This window comes from Anomaloglossus baeobatrachus, chromosome 9 (assembly GCF_048569485.1).
Source record: "Anomaloglossus baeobatrachus isolate aAnoBae1 chromosome 9, aAnoBae1.hap1, whole genome shotgun sequence".
Taxonomy (NCBI): domain Eukaryota; kingdom Metazoa; phylum Chordata; class Amphibia; order Anura; family Aromobatidae; genus Anomaloglossus; species Anomaloglossus baeobatrachus.
In genome coordinates this window covers 197,368,308-197,392,739 of record NC_134361.1, presented here as the reverse complement: position 1 = coordinate 197,392,739, position 24,432 = coordinate 197,368,308, and the positions used below count along the sequence as shown (strand labels likewise).

Sequence of the window (24,432 nt, the reverse complement as noted above, 5' to 3'; positions counted from 1 at the left end):
CCCAATACACATCCTGTACTAGCGAACAGCAAGTCCCAGGAGGCCGGCGATGGAACGGAACGTAAGGTGAGCATAATATGTGCGTGCGTGTATGTGTGCTTGTGTGAGTTTGTGCATGTGTGGAATGACACAATAGGGGACCAGGATGGGACATTTAACAAGTTGTGGAACGAATTGTCTGCATTGCAATGATTTCCTATGGGAAATCTTGCTTTACTGAACGAGTAACTTGGTTAACAAGCAGAGTCCCAGAAAAGATTGTTCTCGTTAACCAAGGTTCCACTGTACTCTCATTTTCCCTGGACTTGTGCTGGTGATATTCAGTTCTTTCACAAGCTCTGGTTGCAAGCAGGCAGCTTGCACTCTTCTGTAGGATTGTTGCTGCTCTTTGCTGAACTTCTTCCTGAGGCATCTGGAGATAAGTTGTTCATGTGCTTTCCCCATGTGTGTGCTCCCTGTGTCTTCTTTAGTGTTTAGTGGGGTTAACAAAGAGCTCATGCCACCCGTTTCCTAACTAGGGCCCAGCTATAGGGTCATTATAGGGTCAGGTATCCAGCTCGGCGCATAGGTGCAGAACCTATCTAGGGCGGTGAAGGACTCCAGGGACCAACGGTAGGTTTGGTCAGGGGTCACCATCTCCTCTTTCCCTAGACACAGGGTTTCCCTTCCCATTTGCTTGGTCCTCCCCCATACTTAGACATAATGTATCACAATGAAGACTATATTTGTGCATAGGAAATCATGAATAACAGATGCAGACATTATATTAGATAATAAGACTTTAATAAAACATTTAATGAACTTGCAAAAACAGAGCAGAATAACGACATTTTGATGGGCATGGGCTTAAGTTACAGGGGTGCCAGTGTTGTTACCGGCGGGTGCATTGTTTTGGGCCATCCACTTGTTTTATTTAGCCGGAAAAAAGTAATTCCCAGGCTTCTTCCAAAGCAGACCAAAAATCATAAAGATTAATGGGTCTATGGATAAGATGCCTGGCATAAGTAACCAGCCAAGACCTCCGAAGGGAGAGTGACACTGCTCGCCAATGGTGGAGGACACCACGTAAAAAGACCACTGTGAATGGGACGTAAAGAGCAATCGTAATAAAGGGGATGTCATTTCTGGAGACTGCACCGAGGAATATCAGAAGGATGGTCATGATAAGTAAGTAGTTCTTCATGACCCTGCCGGAGAGTATTTGGCTAATATTGGTCACCAGGGTTAGAGGAAGGTTCATGACTTTCTTGTATATTTGGCTGCTCTTGGCTTCTTTCCCCGATGCCGGACTACTCTGCTGCTTTTGCGCGGTCTCAAGTTTTGAAAGGCGCCTATGGAATAATCCCATTTCCTCCTGTAATAAGAGAGAGATGTTAAAATTACTTATAGCTATAATTCTCAGTCTGGGCTTCATGTACCCCAGGGGTACAGGCTCCTTCTATAGAGTGTACTCAGTGTGTGGCAATAGCATTGAGGATGCATTTAGCAGATGTATATTAGTCGGAAGTACTCGATAGAGGAGAATGTGCCCAAAGAAGCAAGGGATCTAAGGGTACTGTTTTTCCTTTTCGAGAGTGTCAGGTCTAACATGCCAGAGTGAGGAGTCTTATGAGCCATGCAAGCCTCCTCTGGGAAATTATATATACAAATTGCCTCTTTAGATAGGAAGAAGACTTGAACTCTAGTGCAACCTATTGGAAGTAGCAATCCTAAAAGTCAATGTCAACCCTTTAGCGAGAATTGGTATATGACTTAAATTGAGATTCTGGCTTGGCTTTTATCCTAAGTCATATACCAATTCTCTCTAAAGGGTTGATATTGACTTTTAGGATTTTTTTTTTTTATCATAAAGGTTTTTATTGAGTTTTCAGAAAAATACAAACTTCTCATACAACAACATCAAGAACAGGAGCATTGAGTAGCAAGAGGTGGAATAGCCTCGAGCCATTATCAGAATATCAATCTGGGACATTAATTACCCCTTACAACAACAACCTGAACATAGGAGCAGGGAGGGAGGGGGGAAAGAGAGGGGGTGGGGGAAGCAGCTCTACAAGACATTCTTAGGCATAATCAATTTATTTATGGTGTAGGTGTCGGTATCTGGGGGAGGGCCGTTGCATAAAGGGAAGTGGCCCACGGGTGCCATTGTTTAAGTCTCACCGTTCTCTTCTCTAGGTTGGGGGCCAAGTTGGTTTCGTATAGCCAGTGTAGGTTGATCCTCTCAATTAGATCTCTTTTTGTAGGGGGGCTCACCGACCTCCACTTGTATGCCACACAGTACCTGCCAGCTATGAGAATGTGAGAAATGATGTTTTTTAAAAGATCCGGGATCCCATCTAAGCCAATGTGTAGCACCGCTAAGGTTGGGTTTGGAGAAAGGCGGAGACTAGTAACCTCATGGATTAGATTGAACACCTCCTGCCAGAAGTTAGATAACTTAGGGCAAAACCACCACATATGACATAAGGTGCCCCTGTGGTTGCAGCCCCTCCAGCACAGTGGTGACACATGTGGGGAAAAAGAAGCCAGTTTAGTAGGGGAGTTGTACCACCTCAGATGAACCTTTTTTAATTGCTCTATATGATTGAGACAAGAAGAGAACTTGTGGATCCATTTTGAGGCCGCGAACCATTCTTGCGGCGGAAGCGGAGAAGCTAGATCTTTTTCCCATTTGAGCATATACGGCAATTGTTTGTCCGGTTGTGGGGAGTTTAGCATATTATGGATATATGAAAGGCCTTTGATTTTGCTATTTTGAAAGAATTTTTTAATTGAGGCGTGGTCAGCTGTCGTGGGAGCCGGGAGATGAGGAGCGGACTGAAGAAAGTGACGTATTTGAAAAAACTGGAATAGACTGTGTCGGGGAAGGTTAAATTTATCACACATTTCTGAGTACGGGAGTAGGACGCCTTCTCTATAGAGATCTGCTAGGGTGATTGGACCTCCACGTGTCCAGGCGGCAAGATTCAAGTTCGGAATGAAGGCTTCTAGCGATCTAAGGGGAATGCTGGGACCTAAAGCATGTGACACTGGCTTGCTCCACAAGGACCAAGCTTTCTTTAGAGCTGCTGTGGTGGGTAGAAGATCGCCGGGGGGCGAAGGGGTTAGGAGCAGGGAGTCTATGAATTGTTTAGGGGAGTGGACCTGTGCCCAGGTGTACTCAATCTGTAACCATCTTAAGTCTGAATCATTCCTCCACCAATCTCGAGCCGGTTCCAGGATAGCGGCTCTGTGGTATGTTAGAATATTAGGAATACCCATTCCTCCACCACTTAACGGGGCATGCATGCATCTCAGGGCTATTCTAGGTTTTTTCCCAGCCCATATAAATTTACTCATTAGCGAATGAATTTTGGTGAGATACCGTTGCGGAATTGTTAGGGGCAGGCACCGAAGTAAGTAGATAATTTTTGGGACGCAGATCATTTTAAAGGTCTGCATTCTCGCCACCCAAGAGAGCGGGAGAAGAGAAAGGCGAGTAAGTTCTCTATCCAGTGAGGTGTGCAGGGTCAGCAGATTTTTCCGGATCACGGAGTGTAGCGGGGCCAGTATAATACCCAGGTAGGGGATACCCTCGTCTTCCCATTTGAAAGGGTAAAGATGAGAAAGAGTGGCTCTAGTTGAGGCGGGCAGGAAGAGCGGAAAAATTAAGGACTTGGTAATATTAAGCTTGTAATACGAGACTTGAGCGAAGGAGGACAGGATCTCCATTACGTGTTTTAGGGACACCTCTACACTAGTGCAGGATAAAATCACATCATCCGCATATAGACTAATCACATGGTTTGTACTCCCCACTCGAATCCCCGAGATCCGAGGGCATTCACGGATAGTCTGCGCCAGAGGCTCTATAGCAAGGGCATAGATGATAGGGGAGAGCGGACACCCCTGGCGTGTCCCATTGGATAATTCAAAACTCCGAGATATAAATCCGGATGCCAGAACTTTGGCGTTAGGGTTAGAGTATAGTGCCATTATGGCGGTAAGTATGGGGCCTTCAAATCCAAACTTGGCCAGTACAGATTTCAGATATCCCCAGTGCACCCTGTCAAACGCCTTCTCTGCGTCCAAGGACAGGAATACACTGGGGATTTTCCTCCCCTCAGCCACCGCAATCAGGTCCAGCATACGTCTCGTCCCATTTTTCGCCTGCCTCCCCGCCACAAACCCCACTTGATCCGGGGAAATCAGTGATGGAAGGACTTTATGTATTCTAGCTGAGATTATTTTGGCGTACAATTTTAAGTCGCAGTTTAGGAGGGATATTGGCCTGAAGTTTCCTGGTGATGTAGGGGGTTTTCCTGGCTTTGGCAGGGTAGTTATAATGGCCTCTAGATTATTTGGTGAAATATCTGCTGTGGCTCGCCAAGAGGAGAAAAGTCTCAGGAGGAAAGGAGACAGGGTTTCAGTGAATTGCCTATAATAGGAGTTAGTGAGGCCGTCTGGGCCTGGAGCTGAATTTCTTTTGGCTGTGATCACCGCCTGGCGAACCTCTTCCAGGGAGAAAGGGGAATTTAGTTGCTCTAGATGTACTGTAGATAACCGAGGAAGATTAATATTGTTTAAGAAGGAATTAATTGCCGATTGGGTAGGCTTTGGGGTCATTTTTAAGGTTGTAGAGAGACTGATAAAAATCAGCGAATGCATTGGCTATTTCCGTTGGGTTGCGTATTGTGGCATTAGAACCCGTCTCGAGGTATTCAATTTTGTTTTGCATTTCTCGTTTTTTAACCCTCCTGGCTAGTAAGGCACCCGCCCTGTCACCCATCATATAGTACCGCTGTTTGAGGGATCTTAAATTTTTCTCATAGTCTACCATCAGCAATTGGCGGAGCTGTGTTCTTAGTTTCCTGAGTTCGTCAGATGTTGACATGTTTGGGGCAGATTTATTGTGGGCTTCTAAAAGCGCTATGTGGGACAGTAGAGCTTTGGAAGTTGCCTGACGCCTCCTTTTCTCCCTAGTGGCAATTTTGATGAATGACCCCCTAATAAAGGCCTTGTGTGCAGACCATAGCGTTTCCTCTGTCACCTCCTTGTTGTCATTAAATTTAAAAAACTCTGCGAGGTCGGCCTGCAACTCCTCAGAGACTTGTCTACAGGCCAGGAGGGAGTCATTCATGCGCCACCGGGTAAAAACGGGCGTGCGGCTTTGCTCCTGGACTGTCAGGTATATGGGGGCATGGTCCGACCAAGCTATAAGTCCAATTTTTGAATCTGAGCAATCCATAATAAGTGAGCTTTCAACCAGAAAGTAGTCCAATCTGCTGTATGAGGTGAACCGAGGTGAGAAGAATGTGTAGTCCCTCTCATTTGCATGTCGGTATCTCCATATATCATGGAGATGCCTTTCTGAAATTATTGTGCTCATTTCCTTCCTCTTTACAGCAGTATTGGAGCAATCCAGAGTGCTGGACATTAACATGTTAAAATCCCCGCAGATTATTTGCTTACCCTCTGTAACGGATGAAAGCTTGGAAAGAAACCTCCGCAGAAAGCTGATCTGACCAGAGTTGGGGGCGTAAAGGGTTGCAATAGTATACTTAGATCCATTTATGGAGCAATTAATAATGGCGTATCTACCTTCAGGGTCTAAATGTTGGGAATGTAGTGTGAACGCAACAGTATTTTTTACACAAATGAATACTCCAGCCTTTTTTTTTTCCCACAAGCCAGCAGTATGAAAGGAAATTTAGCATTATTTAACCTGTGCGAGTCCCCCTGGAGGAGATGAGACTCTTGACCACAAATCACGTCACATTTGGATTTAACCACTTCCCGCCAAAACATGGATCTCTTGGCCGGCGAGTTCAGGCCCCTAACATTTATAGACATACAGTTCAGTACCATTGTACATGAAAAAAAGTCTGTTGCCTAGAGCTGATGGGGGAGAAAGGAAGGTTAGGCAGGAAAGAGGTAACACTGACAACATTAACATCACTAACATTACTGATGTAGGGAGCATCAGTCCACATAGAAAAAAGCCCAAAAAGGGGGCCTGCGGTATGGTGGAAATGTACCGCCATGGGGGCTCAGGGTCCTGGTTGAACAGAACCAGCGGACCTTAAAAGTAGCAATTAAGTCTCAGCCGCGACTCAGACATATCACATAACTCACGCGACGGACCAATCTTCATTCACTTTATCCCTTTGGGATGATCCTGTGGCTCTTGGAGATCTGGCCGGGAGATTTGCCATGTTCCATGAGGCTAGGAGCTTTGCCAACTGTTGTGGGGAATGGCAGACGTGGGTGTTTCCTGCACGGAAAAGCAGGATCTTTACAGGGAAACCCCATCTATAGGATATAGCTTCATCCCTGAGAATTTTGGTATAAGGGGCAAATTCCCTCCTTTTTGCCAGGGTTCCTGCAGACAGATCCGGAAAAATGGACAGGTGCCGGAATTGCTCAGACAGAGGCGGCCTCCTTCTCAGGGCTTGCAGCAGGGCTTCTTTGGTCTTGTAAAAGTGCAGGCGAGCCAAAGTGTCCCGGGGGGCATCAGCACTGAGGGATTTAGGCTTAGGGACTCTGTGTATTCTGTCCACCAGGAAATCAGTTGCAGACAGGTCTGGGAGCAGCTCCTGCAGCAAGGAGCCTAGAAAGCTCTGCAGCCCCTTGTCTGGTATGTCCTTTGGAATTCCTCTGATTCTTATGTTGTTTCTGCGGGACCTGTCCTCTAAGTCCAAGACCTTGGTATGGAGCTTTTGCACTTGTTCCTCCAGTGCTGCATTAGCATCAATGAGGCTATTGTGTGACTTTGTCAGCTCCTGCATTTTAGTTTCAATGTGTGCTGTGCGACTGCCTATGGCAGTGATATCTCCCCTCAGCTCAGCCACCATATCTTTCCAATCCTGCTGCAGTGATGAGCGGAGGGCACTGAGCAGTTTCTGCATGGTACCTTTGGTAAGCGGTATATCTGCAGCGTCTGTGTCCAAGTCTGGGCCTGCTGTGGATCCCCTCCTGGATGAGCGTGAGGAAGCTGTGGAGGAGGATGCTGCTGCCATTTTCCCTCGTCCCGTGCTGGAGAAGAAGTCTGTAACTTTCGCCGGGGACGGCTTCTTCTGGGACTTTCCCCTTGGCATGCCACGTTCCTGGGTACCTCCGCAGCACTTTCCCCCCGTGTGCAGAGAGATTGGTGCCACTGGTGAGCCGCAGTGAGCCGGTTAGGAGTCGAGGTGGCTGGAGCTCAGCAGCTAGGTGACCGGTGCCATTAGCAAGCAGGCCACGCCCCGACTTTTAGGATTGATACTTCCAATAGGTTGCACTAGAGTTCAAGTCTCCTTTTTATCTGAAGAGGCAATTTGCATATTTAATTTCCCAGAGGAGCATTGCATGGCTCATAAGCCTCCTCACTCAGGCATGTTAGACCTGACACTCTCCAAATGGAGAAATATTACTGTTAGGATAAAAGCCAAGCCAGAATTTCTATCTAACAGTAATATTTCTCCATTTGGAGAGTGTCAGGTCTAACATGCCTGAGTGAGGAGGCTTATGAGACTTGCAATGCTCCTCTGGGAAATTAAATATACAAATTGCCTCTTCAGATAAGAAGGAGACTTGAACTCTAGTGCAACCCATTGGAAGTAGCAACCTTAAAAGTCAATATCAACCCTTTAGCGAGAATTGGTATATGACTAAAGGGGGCTTTACATGCTGCGACATCGCTAATGCGAACTCGTTGGGGTCACGGAATTGGTGACGCACATCCGGCCGCATTAGCGATGCCGTTGCGTGTGACACCTATGAGCGATTTTGCATCGTCGCAAAAACGTGCAAAATCGCTCATCGGTGACATGGGGGTCCATTCTCAAAAATCATTACTGCAGCAGTAACGAAGTTGTTCCTCGTTCCTGCGGCAGCAGACATCGCTCCGTGTGACGCCGCAGGAACGAGGAACCTCTCCTTACCTGCCTCCCGGCCGCTATGAGGAAGGAAGGAGGTGGGCGGGATGTTACGTCCCGCTCATCTCCGCCCCTCCGCTTCTATTGGGCGGCGGTTCAGTGACGCAGCTGTGACGTCGCTGTGACGCTGAACGAACCGCCCCCTTAGAAAGGAAGCGGTTCGCCGGTCACAGCGACGTCGCCGGGCAGGTAAGTACGTGTGACGGGTCTGGGCGATGTTGTGCGGCACGGGCAGCGATTTGCCCGTGTTGCACAACAGATGGGGGCAGGTACCCACGCTAGCGATATCGGTACCGATATCGCAGTGTGTAAAGCGGCCTTTAGGCTAAAAGCCAAGCCAGAATCTCAATCTAACAGTAGCATTTCTCCTTTTGGAAAGTGTCAGGTCTAGCATGCCTGAGTGAGGAGGCTTATGAGTCATGCAATGCTCCTCTGGGAAACTAAATATGCAAATTGGCTCTTTAGATAGGAAGAAGACTTGAACTTCAGTGTAACCTATTGGAAGTAGCAATCCTAAAAGTCAATATCGACCCTTTAGTGAGCCTTGCTATATGACTTAGTAAAAAAGCCAAGCGAGAATCTAAATTTGGAGATATGGTGTTTCTGGGTATTGCCCCTCATCAGTGTAAAGTATGAGAACTGATTTGGCTATATGAGATTCTCATGACTGGGATCCAATGGGTAACTTTCTCCTTGTGGAAAATGACCTGTCTAGCATGCCTGGGTGAGGAGTATACGAGCCTTGCAATGCTCCTCTGGGAAACTAAATATGAAAATTGACTCTTCAGGGAGGAAGAGGGCTTGAGCGCTAGTGGCACCTATTAGGGTCGATATTGACGCTTAGGATTGTTACTTCCAATAGGTGGCACTAGAGTTCAAGTCTTCTTCCTCTCTGAAGAGGCAGTTTGGAACAATGCAAGAAAATGCAATCGCTAAGCAAATACAGGATCTTACTATAGTAGCAGATACTATATGGGCAGAGGGGTTTTACTGTGCCTTTCTTGCAGCTTTGGTGCAATGGTGCTCCATTGGTGAAGGAGCTATACTTTTAATGACCTTTTAAAGGAGTTTAGTCTGTTCCAATTATTTCATATTTATAGGAGGCACATGTGCAGTCATGTAACTGTCCCGGTGACAGGTTCAGGGCCTGAGTCTGTTTCTGTTGTGAGACTCTTAATATTAAATGTGTTTCTTTCTTTTGGTGCTGAAAGGGTTAAAGTCAGTTTTGCTGCCAGTAGCTTTCCAGCGTCCGATTCCTCGCCGCAGGTGCTTTCGGTTGATGACCACTCCCTTCTCCTATAAATGGTTACATCTCCCATTAGAGGGTGTTGGTTATTATGATTCACTCTGAAGCTAGCCCTCGAGGTGGAAGGAGCTACTGGAGCCCTTGTTGTTTGAAGCGGTGTAGGCTGCAGTCCTGGAGTCTGACTGCAGCCGTGAAGTAGGGCTTTATCCTTTGTTGTTTCCTTCGTCTATTGTACCTTCCCTTCTTGATCTATTAGTGCAGCGGTGGGACTAGCGATCCTCATCTGCCAGCTCACTAGCCAGAGTTATTACTGGGTCTCTCAGGGCTTCAGGTATCCTGCACGGTGACAGGTGCGGAACCTGTATAAGGACTGGCTAGGAGTGAAGAATGCAGCTGCAGGTGAGTGCAGGAGGTGTCCCATCATTCACTTCCCTAGTACCAGGGCCCGCCATTGTTAAAGTGTGCCCGATGTATCTCTTGTTTGTTGTGGTGAACCCCTTTTTTGGTGAGTGTCTCGCCATGTGCGAACCCTCCCCAAGTCGGAGGGTGACAGTAACATGAAGCTTGTGGGCTACCAAGGAAAAAGGAACCCTCAACTCTCATGGGTGTTTAAAGAGTAACTAAACTCTATTATTTTTTTTCCTTTGATAATTTTGTCCAGCATGGAACGTTATAGATACATATATGAAAGTATACAGATAATAAAAGTGGTGCACTAACCCAAATGTCTCTGGTGCTCTCATAGTACTCGTAGGCTATCATTTCCTTCATGCTGTGAATACTCTCCCTCATATTTTCCATTTCCACATTCTGTTGCTCTTTTTGGTCGTTGATGTCTACCAGCAGTTGACTGTACCTTATTTAACAAGCAGGACACGAATCTCAGCAGACAGGCTATGTTATATATACTATGCTATATATATTATACTATATAGTGGTTCTAAATGACACTTTCCAGGAGATGTCTTATTAGGAAAGTCAATGGGCTCCCACTGAGTGAATGGTAGCTATTACAACTTTCAAAGTTGGGACATGGAAGCTCTGCCCCTAGGACCAACCTCGAAAATGGCCACTTTTGTGTAGGGTTTGCATAAACTCAACTACAGTATATCATAAAAGTGAGTACATCTCACACATTTTTGTAAAATTACGGTAATGGTGCTATACTGGCCAAGCGTCTCCAGACCTAAACCCTATTGAGCATCTGTAAGGCCTCCTCAATTGGAAGGTGGAGGAGCAAAAGGTCTCTAACATCCACCAGCTCTGTGATGTCATCATGGAGGATGGAAGAGGATCCAGCAGCTGCTGTGAAGCTCTAGTGACCTCTATGCCCAAGAGATTTAAGGCCGTACTTGAAAATAATGGTGGACAAACAAAATGTTGACACTTTGGGCACAATTTTGCCATTTTCACTTAAGGATGTACTCACTTTTGCTTGAAGTGGTTTAGAAAGTAATGGCTCTGTGTTGAGATATTTAGAGGGCACCAAATTTACACTGTTATACAAGCTGAACACCGACTAAAAATTTGAGGGTTGCTCTCACTTTTGTGATATACAGTGTATATATATATATATATATATATATATATATATATATATATACCGTATATATATATATATAAATATAGTTCAAGATTGTGAGCAAGGACTAAAGGTAAGTGTATGGGGATTCGTCGGGGATAGTCATACCAGCCGAAGTCAGAGTCAGGAGATAACACACTACCAGGGAGGAAGTGGAGTCAGAGTCAAGGGAGAGACAGAGGTCAGAAGCCGTGAGGTATCATCAGGGACCGAAGGAGAGCTAAACCGGAGTCAGTAACAAGCCAAGGTCAGGAGCCAGGAGAGCAGGTACTTGTCGTGGAACACAGAGACGGAACAACAGAGAGAGGGTTGAATGGAGAGGGAGGACGGGAGTCAGGGAGGGCGGACGCAGCAAGGAGGATGGTAGTCAAAAAGGACGGACAAGGTGAAGGGGACGGGAGTCAGGGAGGTCGGACAAGGTTGATGGGCAGGATCAGGCTAACTTATGGGAACCAGAGAACTCACTGCAGAGCAGGACTATAACTGGCACCGACCAGATGGAAATGGCAAGATTATAAGGCGACGTGATCCCGGAAACGCAGCACAGAGAGATAGGACCCTCCCACCAGCCACACTTCTGGAAACACCGACCGCCAGACCAGACATAAATGACAAACGCTGCAACAGCAGAGCTAAACATGAATCGTGACAATAGGATCCTAAAGGACAGTATTGGAGCACAGGACTATCAGCATCGTATGTAATCATACATTCCATTTTTCGGTCTCCTCAAAGATCCCCTTAAGACTTGGGAACCATCTTTAGATAATTCTTAAAGGGAACCTGTCACCAGATTTCTCCCTATTAAACTAAAAGTTTCCCCTTCTGCAGCTCCTGGGCTGCATTCTTGGCCCTGACTCCCCTTCAAGACCCCAAAAATAACTTTATAAAACTTGGCCGTTATGTATGCTAATTACCTTGGTTGCCAGATGGGCGGGCTCATTTTCTGCTCCTTTATCCCCCTCCTGCCGCTGATTGCCGTCCTTCTTCCTTGATTGACGGGATGATGCCTCCGTCATCCTCCTCATCGCATTTTCAAATCTCGCGCCTGTGCAGTTAGGTCGGCTCGCACAAGCGCAGTTCGCTCTGCCATATTGCGGCCAGAGCAGAAAACAGCTGCCCTAGCTCGCGCCGGTGAGCTAAATGCGCAGGCGTGAGATTACGTGAGGGTACGAGCATGGCGCTGGTGAGGTCGGCGCGGTGCATGACCTCACCAGCGCCATGCTTGTACCCTCCCATAATCTCGCGCCTGCGCATTTAGCTCTCCAGCGCTAGTGAGGGCAGCTATTTTCTGCTCTGCCCTCGATATGGCAGAGTGAACTGCGCCTCCCCGAGCAGACCTAACTTCACAGGCGCGAGATTTGAAAATGCGACGAGGAGGATGACAGAGGCGTTATCCCGTCAATCAAGTAAAGAGGACAGCTTTAAAGGAGCAGAAAATGAGCCCGCCCATCTGGCCAACCAAGGTAATTAGCATACCTAAAGGCCAAGTTTTCTAAAGTTATTTTTGGGGTCTGGAAGGGGAGTCAGGGCCAAGGTGCACCTTCATAGAATGCAGCCCAGGAGCTGCAGAAGGTGATTCTTTTAGTTTAATAGGTAAAAATCTGGTGACAGGTTCCCTTTAAGAAGACATGACTGTTTGGCATTACTAATACGACAAAAGAGGAAGAGGTTGTGAGTGGCACCCATTGCAACTGATACAATAATTGCCATCTTCCTGCAAAAAATGCACCATGATGCACATATATGCCCATACATCTGCTACATCCAGAGCTTTCTTGGTGCCCATACCAGGGTTTGCTGTTATGGGAAGAGCCGGATCTATTCAGGCTATCACAAAACCTACACAAGATGGCAGTGGCATCTGACATTGTGAATACAGGAGAGACGTCACACAGAAAAGTATGGTTTTTGCCAGAGACTTCTTTTAACACCAGTCCGACTTACCTGAGATGTTGTTCTCGAAGTAACTGTATAATAATATTATTGTCTATGTATCGACTTCTTAGTTGCAGACACTCATTTTCTAGGAAATGCTGCCTGGTCTTCACGGCAGTGATTTCTTTCATTAGGGCTTCTGTATTGCAGCACTTCAAACCCAAAGATCCAGATATCGGTGTTCTTCCCACCAGTTTGGGTGATTCAGAGCTTGGGATCGCGGTTAATGATAAGTCTCTACCATGAGAATACGAAATATCGTCTTGATCTACACAAGCATCAGTGGAAGACTCCTCAGTCGAGATGAGGTGAGTAGAAGGGTTTTGAAGACCGTCTACTGATTTAGGGTCAACGTGTTCTTCATCTTTGTTACTCATGTACAGCTCCTTGTTGAGGTAGAGAGCTTGTTCACAAATCTTGTTCTGAACTTGCAGATCGGCAATGTCTACAAATATTGGGCCGTTTGCTTTTTCCAATGCTGGTTGGGTTTGAGAAACCTGACACTGATTACCATTAGGTAACCCATGCAGATAATCAGTTTTCTTCACTAATTCTGTAGGCTCTTGCTTGGGTAATTGCGCCGATAGCTCTAAGGTCTTCTGGCTAAAATATGACTTTGCAGAGACATTCTCTGCCCATTCTGGACTGTGCCCGTTCTCTGGTAAATTGGCTACTAGTGGGGATGAAACGGCCTTGGTAACTGCAGTTTTGCTTGCTTTATGCTTAAACGGTCCTATCTAGGATTAACAGACAAAAGATAAAAGAATCCAAATCTTTCGAATAAGAAAAAATAATGACAAAAGGTGAAATAACATATTGATGGTTTACTATAGACTTTAAGGGGTTGTCCACTACCTGGGAAACCCATTTTTAAATAAAGTAGCCCCTCTTAAACAAAAACATATACTCATCACCTGCACTAGAAATGTCACCAGGTCTGGGGGTCCACATAACATTGTCCCACCCGGACCCTGTAGGCGATCTGCGGATGCTTTTGGGCTACTGCACCCTCACTTCTTGAATCTGTCAAACATTCGACTGAAAGAAGGGAAAAGGCTGCAGCCCAATATCGGCAGATGACTGTGGTCTAGGTAGAGGACAAATCAACTAAAGTAATATCTGGTAAAGTAATAGCTTCAAAGATGTGTCTTGCTGACCTGGAAGACACTCAACGGGACCTTACCCTAAAGGGTACTTTACATGCTGCGATATCAGTACAGATATCGCTAGCGAGCGTAACCGCCCCCGTCGGTTGTGCGTTACGGGCAAATCACTGCCCGTGGCGCACAACATCGCTAACACCCGTCACACAGACTAAAGCCTGCTTTACACGTTTACAATTTCGCATACGATCTCGTATGCAATTTGCAACGCCCCCATCATATGTGCGGCACGTTCAATTTGTTGAACGTGCCGCACAAACGATTAACCCCCGTCACACGTACTTACCCGTCCATACGACCTCGATGTAGGCGGCGAACGTCCACTTCCTGGAGTGGGAGGGACGTTCGGCTTCACATCGACGTCACGCGGCAGCCGGCCAATAGAAGCAGAGGGGCGGAGCTGAGCGGGACGTAAACATCTCGCCCACCTCCTCCTTCCGCATTGCTGGCCGGGAGCCGCAGGACGCAGGTAAGATCTGTTCATCGTTCCCGGGGTGTCACACACAGCGATGTGTGCTACCCCGGGTATGATAACAATCTGACGTGCAATTCTAGAGAAAGGTATGATGTGTATGCTATGCACGTTTTACCGTTCAATCACAATCGCACGTACCTGTCACACACTGCAATGTACCTTACGATGCTGTGCATCACTTACGACGTGACCCCACCGACACATCGTAAGATACATTGCAGCGTGTAAAGCGGGCTTTACCTTCCCTGCGACGTCGCTCTGGCCGGCGATCCACCTCCTTTCTAAGGGGGTGGTTCATATGGCGTCACAGCGATGTCACACGGCAGCCGTCCAATAGCAGAGGAGGGGCGGAGATGAGCGGGCGAAACATGCCACCCACCTCCTTTCTTCCTCATTGCCGGTGGGCGCAGGTAAGGAGATGTTCCTCGTTCCTGCGGTGTCACACATAGCGATGTGTGCTGCCGCAGGAACGACGAACAACATCGTACCTGCAGCAGCAACGATATTTGGAAAAGGAGCGACGTGTCAACGTGCAACGATTTTTCACGTTTTTGCGCTCGTTGATCGTCACTCCTTGGTGTCACACACTGTGATGTCGCTAACGGCGCCGGATGTGCGTCACTAATGACGTGACCCCAACGATATATCGATAGCGATGTCGCAGCGTGTAAAGCACCCTTTAGGTTAATTTAATTCCAGATCCTGGGCATCACGTGGGTCAATGTGTCCCTGCAAAGTATATACACTACTCACAAAAAATTAGGGATCTTTGGCTTTTGGGTGAAATTTATGTAAAACGGAAAAAGTTCACGCTACAGTAATATTTTATCATGACAGTCGGGTATTTAAGTAGAAGCAGCAATGGGGATTTCCTCATCTTAAACAATTTTTTGGAAAAGCCAACAACATTGGTGTGTATACCCTCTACAATGTCAATGTCTCAGTAACTTGTCATGAGGCCTTGAGCATCAATTCCAGCTGACAACGATGCCTCCTGCTGGTCACAAGTGGAGTTATTGTCTGCGGAGGCATTGGAGAAAGAATGGATGTATTGCCGCGCTACCAAAGAATGGATGTATTGCCGCGCTACCCTCTACGGAGGCATGGCATCCCACTCTTCTTGAAGGGCGGCCATCAGGTCATTGAGGTTCTGGGGTACAGAGTTACGGCCTCTACACAATGACTTGGTTGATCCCATAGGTTTTCTATGGGATTCAGGTCTGGAGAAAGTGAGGCCGCTCCATTTGAGGTCCCTCAGTCTCCAGAATCCGTTCCCTAATGATGTGACCTCAATGAGCTGGAGCATTGTCCTCCATGAAGATGACATTAGGTTCGTGTTGTTCGTGCAGAGGCACAATGACTGGATTAATGATGTTATTCCATTAGTAGGGGCTGTCACACTACCATTCACACAGTATAGGGCCTTTCTGTACTGACAAGACACACTGTAACACCACCACCACCAAGGGCTCGTCTGGTGACCACAGTGGCTGATGCACAGCACTCTCCTAGACGTCTCCAACATCGTTGGTGTCCATCATTTCTGCTCAGCGTGAATCGACTTTCACCAGTGACCAGCACTGAGGCCACTGGTCCCTCATCCAGTGTAGATGACCCCTGTGCCTGGCGGTGCAGTCAGATACATTGCAGGTCATCTAGCACACAGACCATGCTGATGTAAACTGTTTCCAATGCTCTGATGTGACACTTGGTGCTTCTCACCTTCCTTAAATGAGCCTGGGGTTGTGTGACATTCATCACCCAGCTCTGAAGGGCATTGTTCACAATGAAGCGGTCATCAGTGTGGGATGTGGGCAAAGGATGTTCACCTCTCTGCCTTTCAGTGATTCTTGCAGTCTCTCTGTGTCTCTGTACAACCTGCTGGTGACACTCTAAGCTCAGTGGCCACTTCCGTCTGAGAACATCCTGCTTGAAGCATCGCAATGGTGCGGTACTTCTCACAATTGTTAGATGTTGTCTCGGTCTCATGTTGTCGACTTGTGAACAGCACGATGAATTTGACTGAACCCTGAAATTTATGGGGTGATTCATGGATCAAACATCTGCTGTGAATTTTGCCATTAAGCTCCTTGTTAGAGAATAGCAAGTTGTGCAAAAAGTCCTGAAACATTGAACAGTTGTGAATTTAAGAGTTTAGAGGAGGACACATTAAGGTCACCTGAAAAGGTCAGAGGGCATTTTAGGATCATCCTAAAATTTCCCCCGAAAGCCAAATATCCCGACCTTTTTCTTAGTAGTGTAAAAGTTTCAAATTTCTATTGTCTTACAGCTCAAATTGAAGATTGAACTAGATGGACCTAGGTCTTTTTTCAATCTATGTAACTATGTAAAAAGTAAGCTTTACTGTGTAGACTAAGACAAGGTCAACAGAGTCATCTCATTATCATTAGAGGATCGGCCATTAATGGCAGCCATATTATATTTGCGGAAAAGCCTATATGGGGAAAAATAGCAACTCTGTATGCCCGTTTCCTCGTGATTGTATTCTCAGAGACTATTCTGCCATAAATCTATAAATTATTTGCCCAAAGAATTAAAAAAATAAATAGGCTCATTAATGTAAAAAAACCCAACCAAAAACATTTTTCATCTACAGACTGATATCTAATAAGGTAAGCTAAAATACAAGAAACATTACGTGCAACCGGTGGCAACATACACCCCTACCATATAATTAAATCTGGACGTCTTGTCATTGCTGACTCCAGAGAAAGAATCTTCTGCCTGTAAATATATCAAAAGAATAAAAGTCAATAGGGAGCACATTTTTGGATCTCGCCACCCCCAGAAGATGGTTAACTTCTTAATGACGCAGCCATTGTGTTGTACTTTTTATTGGTATGACTTTGGGTTACATATGATGTGTTGACATTATTTATACAAGAAAAGATAAAATAATAAAGGGAAAATGGCATTTTATTTTTTTGTATATTATAAAATTATTTTTGTAACTTTTTTTTCATTTTTTAATTTTAAGAGAACTTGAACCTAATTAATTGCTTATATATAATACATTGTAGTGCCTCAGCATTGCAGTGTATTTAATGTTAAGGGAACTTGAACCTAATTAATTGCTTATATATAATACATTGTAGTGCCTCAGCATTGCAGTGTATTATGCTTGATGGCAAAAGGCTAACAGGCATTATATCAGCCCGGCTAATGAGAGGTCTAGGATGGCAGCCATGGGGCTACTGTTAGGAGGACTGCTTACATGACAATGCAACGGCACCCCCATGATCAGGGTTGGGAGGGGGAGCCGCTCACCCTGTCTAGCTACTTACTGTTGCTATTGAAAGTGGCCTCTAAGGGGTTAAACTGCTGTATTGGCCTCAGTCAGTCGGGCTCCTGCAACTGATTTTTCTACTGTGCTTCTCCCAAATAGAAATACGTCTCTGTGTGGTCATTTTCCTGATTCATATACATCTGCGCAGTTCTGATCTGGAATCCTCCTCCGAGACCCTGAGAGACCCCTGGAGGTCTCCCCCAACAGTTACACAGTCAGTACCCCCTCAGCATGAAGTATCTAACCATCTTGGAGGATTAATTGATCAGCAATCATGACACATAGACATCCTGGGTTGTTTTTTTTTATTTAAATGAATGTATTTGGGGCTAAAAAAAAACCAAAAACGTTTGTGCAATTGGGTTTCAATACAAATATTGTCCTGTTTAGTCTTTGATTCCTTCTGCATTAAACTTTGATGTGGTCTGTGGTCATTAATGAGCTGAGATGAGCTCAGAAAAAAAAAAGATCTACAAATTCTCCAATCATTCAATCTGAATGAGCTCACTGACAGATTCTCAGTAAACTCCTTGAGCAGCCAGCAACAGACAGTGCAACAATTTTACTGAAACCTGATTGCAAAAACGATTTTTAGCCAAAGTGCATGCATATATGTAAAAAAAAAAAGAAGTGTCCCCAATGGTGGCCAACCTGTTGAATGGGTCAAAAGCGTAAACATTATTCCCATTAATTTGTATAATAGATTATGATCAGTTTTTTGCTAATATTTGCAAATTGTCTAAAAAAACCCCTTGTCCTTTCTACCTATCTTACACCACATTTATTATTTACCTTAGGTGTTTCCTAATCTGACAAAGGGGTTTGGCTTACTGGACAGTGGGTGTGGTCCATCAGAATGGGGTGTGGCCTAAATGTTACCCAAAAATGCACACATTTCTAACGCAAAGTAAGACATTTTATAGGTGACATAAAGTTAGACAAGACATTTTAAGGATGCACCAGATTTATTAAACAGCGTGAGACACTACTGGGCAGTTGAAACTTGAGCTGCTTTAAAAATTAGGCAAGATTAAGCAACATGTCCCAAAGTATATAAAGACTCGACAACTCCTTTAAAATTTAATTTTGCAAATCACTTTATTAGGGGATTGGTCCTCATTTCTGTAGAAAAAAATGTATATAACTGTCTTTCCAACTCTGCATTTCTACAGTCTATTTTCCAGCTTCAGTGCTATCAGAACGTCCTCATTTGGAGTACAGATGATGGCAGTGGTAGGTCAGCTCTTCCCTTTTATCACTAACTCTAGGGATTAGCTGCTGCAGGTGATTGTTCTGATTGGCTCAACACTCAGAGGAGGAGATAGGGGCTGAGCTGACCTATCACTGCCATCATCTGTCCTCCACATGAGAACGTGTCCATGCAGTTGAAGGCAAATAAACTGGGGAAAAGTGTGTTTCTTTTGTCAAAGAAAGAAAGAAAGATACATTTTCTAATAAAGTGATTTCCAAAGTTTCATAACTTTTCATGCTGGACAAAATTATAAAAAAAATAAATAAAGTTTAGATACTCTATAAGTAAACAGCTGCCTGCAGTCAGCTGAAGTACTCATGTGGAGTACAGATGATGGCAGTGATGGGTCAGCTCAGCCCATGGGTCACTAATTCTGGGGACTACCTTCTACAGGAGACCCAACACTCACAGAAGGAGACAGGGGCTGAGCTGACCTATCACTGCCATCATCTGTCCTCCACATGACTACATGTCAATGCAGTTGAAGGCAAATAGACTGGGGAAAAGTCTGAGTTTTTTGTCAAAGACAGAAATATACATTTTCTAATAGATTTCCAAAGTTTCACAACTTTTCATGCTGGACAAAAAAAAAAAATATTAAAGTTCAGTTACTCTATAAGTAAACAGCAGCCTGCAGTCAGCTGTAGTACCCATGTGGAGTACAGCTGATGGCAGTGATGGGTCGGCTCAGCCCCTGTGTCACTAACTCTGGGGAAAAGCTGATTGTTCTGATAAAGAGAACACTCAGAGGAGGAGACAGGGGCTGACCCATCACTGCCATCATCTGTACTCCACATGAGTACATACTGAAAATAGACTCGGGAATAGCCAGGGTTTGAAAACCACTTACATGCAATTATTTTTTTTTTTACAGAAATAAAGTCAAATCTCCTAATAAAGCGGTTTGCAAAGTTTCATAATTTTCAACAATGGGTAATATTATTAAAAAAGTGAAACTTTAGTTGTTTTTAATGTGATCTCTGATTGTTTTTTTTATGTGATTTTTCTAACCTTGTCTTGATGAATTTTGGCCTTTTTGGCTTTGGATGGGAGAATCTTCTCTTCTTTGCCACCCTTTGTCATTTTTATGAGAAAGCTTGCCTTCTTGGACAGCCCTGACATGACTTTTTTGTGCTGCTTTAGCGACAGCCACCTGACTCTGGTGGACGGTTCATCTTTCTCCTCTCCCTGGTGCGGTAGGAGGTGCACAGAGTCAGACATATTGCCTTCGTCACCAATGTCTATATCCATGTCCTCTTGGGAGCGATTCATTTCTTTGGATGACATGACGGCGTTGGATGTTTCAGGTAGAGACAAAAAACTCTGATGGAGGACACTTGGTGTACTTATTTGCGTCCGATCCGTCACATGACGTCGGTGCGTATCGTATGTAATGCTGGTAGGTATCACAGATCGCGCATAACGTCTGTACGTGTCGCACGTCGGCAGTTGTCAGGTCATCCGGTATAATTTTTCAGTTAAAAACCTGATTAGTTGCCATGGCGATGTAGCTAAATACACACGTCACACCTAGCAGGTTGACAAAAAAGCTTGGTTGACTTTAACAGTAAGATTGACGGCTACATATGAGGCCGATTTAACATGTCCGACATTCAGACTCCGAGCACGGACCGCCACGTCCGGACCTGAACTCAATCCAGAAATTGAGGCCTGTACGCAAACTGAAAGCGGCCTAAATTTGTCTATATGCCTGACCTGACAGTTAAAGGGGTATTCCCATCTCCAAGATCCTATCCTAATATGTAGTTAGTGTAATAATAATAGAATTAGCAAATACCTCCAATAAGAAATGTAGTATAGCTCTCCTGATATAGCTATGTCTCTTACCTCATGTGCAGGGCATTGCAGGAGCTTAGGTATCCATGGTTATGACCTTGCATATCGTCACAGTTAGTTAGTTAGTTGCTCGTGGTCATAACCATGGATACCTAAAGGCCTGCAATGCCCTGAACATGAGGCAAGCAATCATGACCAAGGATACTTAAGGGCCTGCAATGCCCTGCACATGAGATAATTAGTCATAACCATGGATACCTAAGGGCCTGCAATGCCCTGCACATGAGGTAAGTAGTCATAACCATGGATACCTAAGGGACTGCAATGCCCTGCACATGAGGTAATTAGTCATAACCATGGATACCTAAGGGACTGCAATGCCCTGCACATGAGGTAAGTAATCATAACCATGGATACCTAAGGGCCTGCAATGCCCTGCACATGATGTAAGTAGTCATAACCATGGATACCTAAGGGACTGCAATGCCCTGCACATGAGGTAAGTAGTCATAACCATGGATACCTAAGGGCCTGAAATGCCCTGCACATGAGGTAAGTAGTCATAACCATGGATACCTAAGGGACTGCAATGCCCTGCACATGAGGTAAGTAATCATAACCATGGATACCTAAGGGCCTGCAATGCCCTGCACATGAGGTAAGTAGTCATAACCATGGATACATAAGGTTCTGCAATACCCTGCACATGAGGTAATCAGTCACAAGCATGGATACCTAAGGTCCAGCAATTCCCTGCAAATAAGGTAAGTAGTCATAACCATGGATACCTAAGGTCCAGGAATGCCCTGCACATGAGGTAAGTAGTCATAACTATGGACACCTAAGGGCATGCAATGCCCTGCACATGAGGTAAGTAATCATAACCATGGATACCTAAGGGCCTGCAATGCCTTGCACATGAGGTAAGTAATCATAACCATGGATACCTAAGGGCCTGCAATGCCTTGCACATGAGGTAAGTGATCAGAAGATCTATACTACATTTCTAATTGGAGGAATTTGCTAACATTTGTATTATTACTAGCTGTAGTACCCGGGTATTGCCTGGGATAGTAACTGTCTCTCTGTCTCTCTTCCAGTCTCTGTCTGTTTGTCTCTGTCTGTGTTTGTCTGTCTGTGTGTCTGTCTCTGTGTGTCTGTCTCTGTGCATCTGTCTTTCTGTCTTTTTACCTGTCTGTCTCTGTGTGTCTGTCTCTCTGTCTGTCTCTTTCCATGTCTGTCTCTTTCGCTCTACAAATATTTAAAAAAACTGACCCGCACATCCTACAAGTGTGTATAGGTGCCAGCTGAAAAAACATAGCAAATACAAAATGGATACAGCTGCACACTAAATGCCATCAATGCATAAGGGAACTCTGGTACTGCATTACTGCTATATGAAAAAAATGAGATTTTTAGTTTATGAATTGGCCAATGCATGTAAGCCCGGAAACCTTGGATCTTTGGCTATGTCCGCACTTTGCGTTTCCACCTGCTTTTCAGCTGCATTTTAGATCTGTTTTGAACTGCAGCGTTTTCATGCCAAAAGGCATGCGTTTTGATTTTCCAGCAAAGTCTATGGAAAATGTGAATTTCTTGTCCCCACTTTGCGTTTCCAAACGCTGCGTTTAATTTGCATAATTTTGGGCAAAAACTCTGCGTTCAAAGAAGCAGCATGTCAGTTGTTTTTGCCATTTTGGCTGCGTTCTACACCCATTGAAATCAATGAATTGTAGAAAATCGCTGCGAAAATGTGAAGCAGTGCGCTTGCATTGCATTATTATTGCGATCCACATGTTTTTATTTAACATAACAAAGGCAGGTCTTTCTCTCTCTGTCGGTTGGTCTGTCTCTATGTCTCTATCTCTCTCTCTATCCATGTCGGTCTCTCCCTCCCACCCCCTCTCTCATACTTACCGATCCACGATCACCGGCGCGGTGCTGCACGGCGTTCACACTGTGGCGGCTTCTTCTCTTTTGAAAATGCCGGCCGCTCATTAATCCATCATGTATTCCCTGCTTTCCCGCCCACCGGCGCCTATGATTAGTTGCAGTCAGACACGCCCCTACGCTGAGTGACAGCTGTCTCACTGCAACCAATCACAGCCGCCGGTGGGCGTGTCTATGTCGAGCAGTAAAATAAATAAATAAATAAATGGAAAAAAATCGACGTGCGGTCCCCCCTTATTTGGATACCAGCCAGGGTAAAGCCATACGGCTGGAGGCTGGTATTTTCAGGATGGGGAGCTCCACGTTATGGGAAGCCCCCCAGCCTAACAATATCAGCCAGCAGCCGCCCGGAATTGCCACATCCATTAGATGCGACAGTCCCGGGACTTTACCGGCTCATCCCGAATTGCCCTGGTGCGGTGGCAAACGGGGTAAAAAGGAGTTAATGGCAGCAGCCCATAGCTGCCACTAGGTCCTAGGTTAATCATGGCAGGCGTCTCCCCGAGATACCTTCCATGATGAACCTGTAAGTTAAAGTAAATAAACACACACATCCAAAAATTCCTTTATTTGTAATGAAAGACAAAAAAACACCCTCTTTCACTACTTTATTAATCCCTCAAAAACACCTACAGGTCCGACGTAATCCACGCAAGGTCCCACGACGCTTCCAGATCTGCTACATCGGAAGCTGACAGGAGCGGCAGTAGAACACCGCCGCTCCTGTGAGCTCCATGCAGCAACTGAAGTGAGTCGTGCGATCAGCTGTGCTGTCACTGAGGTTACTCGCGGCCACCGCTCTCAGGTGGAGGACTGCAACTGTGGCCACGAGTAACCTGAGTGAAAGCAGAGCTGATCGCGCGGCTCACTGCAGTCACTCAGATTTGCGATCACAGGTGAGTCCTTCATGTGTGAACGCAAATCAAGCCACGGCACACGCACAGAGCCGTGCGATCACAATGAAGTCGGGTGAAGTTCATCCGAGTTCATTCTGATCGCGCGGCACTGTCCCGCAGCCAGCCATGACAGTGACAGTGCGGTCCCACTCGGCTCTGCTGCAAGTCTATGGGGATGCTGCAGAGCCGAGTGGGTGCGTACTGTGATAAATGTGCGTTCTGGATGCTTTTCCCACTCTGTCTATAGCAGAGAAAGCATCCAGAACGCATGAATTCTCTCCAGGAATGTCCACACTTTGCGTTCCTCCGAATGCATCTCAGAACGCAGCTTTTTCGGCTGCGTTCTGAGACGCACACGTAGTGACTTACACGCTGCAGAATTGAACTGCAAAGTGCACACATAGCCTTTCTCTCTGTCTGTGTGTCTGTCTCTATCCATGTGTGTCTCTGTATCTATCCATAACAAGAAAGCCTGCGGAGACACCATCACACGTTTCTCAACGCTGGCAGGAAATTAGCCAGGTCTTTCACCGGGAAGGAACAACCACGGGAAGGGCAGTCTCCAGTCAAGGAGACCACCTATGCCAAACATGGTATCCGTCCACAGACAGCTGTTTCGGGGTATTTGCCCCTCATCAGTGTGGAGTAGGAAACTGGCTAGTGGGAGCAATGCCTAGTAGAAGACTATGTGAGCAAGGATGGTTGACCTTAGGGAGATCAACATCCAACACCGCGGAGACACCATCACGTGTTTCTCAACGTAGTGATTCTAGAGCAATGCCCCCTGTATCTATCCATGTCTGTCTGTCTGTGTAAATCTATCTGTTTGTCTCTATATCAGTGTCTCTATATCTCTGTGTCTGTCTCTCTCTCTGTCTATCTCTGTCTATGTGTCTGTCTGTCAGTCTCTTTCCCTGCCTGTCTCGTT

The 24,432-nt window shown here is 45.6% G+C and overlaps 1 protein-coding gene across 1 annotated transcript; it reads right to left on the bottom strand.

The window, feature by feature from the left end:
• Positions 1–772: 772 nt before the first annotated feature.
• LOC142250657 (uncharacterized) lies at positions 773–20,327 on the bottom strand. Its single transcript, XM_075322846.1, has 5 exons — positions 19,873–20,327; positions 16,991–17,047; positions 12,674–13,401; positions 9,865–10,000; positions 773–1,354 (listed from the first exon to the last, which is right to left on the bottom strand). Exons 1-5 carry the CDS (start codon positions 20,146–20,148, stop codon positions 914–916), a joined length of 1,638 nt encoding a protein of 545 aa, XP_075178961.1. The 5' UTR covers positions 20,149–20,327; the 3' UTR covers positions 773–913.
• Between the last annotated feature and the right edge of the window lie 4,105 nt (positions 20,328–24,432).

Excerpts from the sequence above, each read along its gene's own strand:
- LOC142250657 (XM_075322846.1), bottom strand. The coding sequence starts at position 20,148 with ATGTCATCCAAAGAAATGAATCGCTCCCAAGAGGACATGGATATAGAC. Across the intron at positions 10,001-12,673 it reads CTTCGAGAACAACATCTCAG|GTACAGTCAACTGCTGGTAG; the intron begins GTAAGTCGGACT and ends TTGTTAAATAAG. Across the intron at positions 1,355-9,864 it reads AGAGCACCAGAGACATTTGG|GAGGAAATGGGATTATTCCA; the intron begins GTTAGTGCACCA and ends CTCTTATTACAG.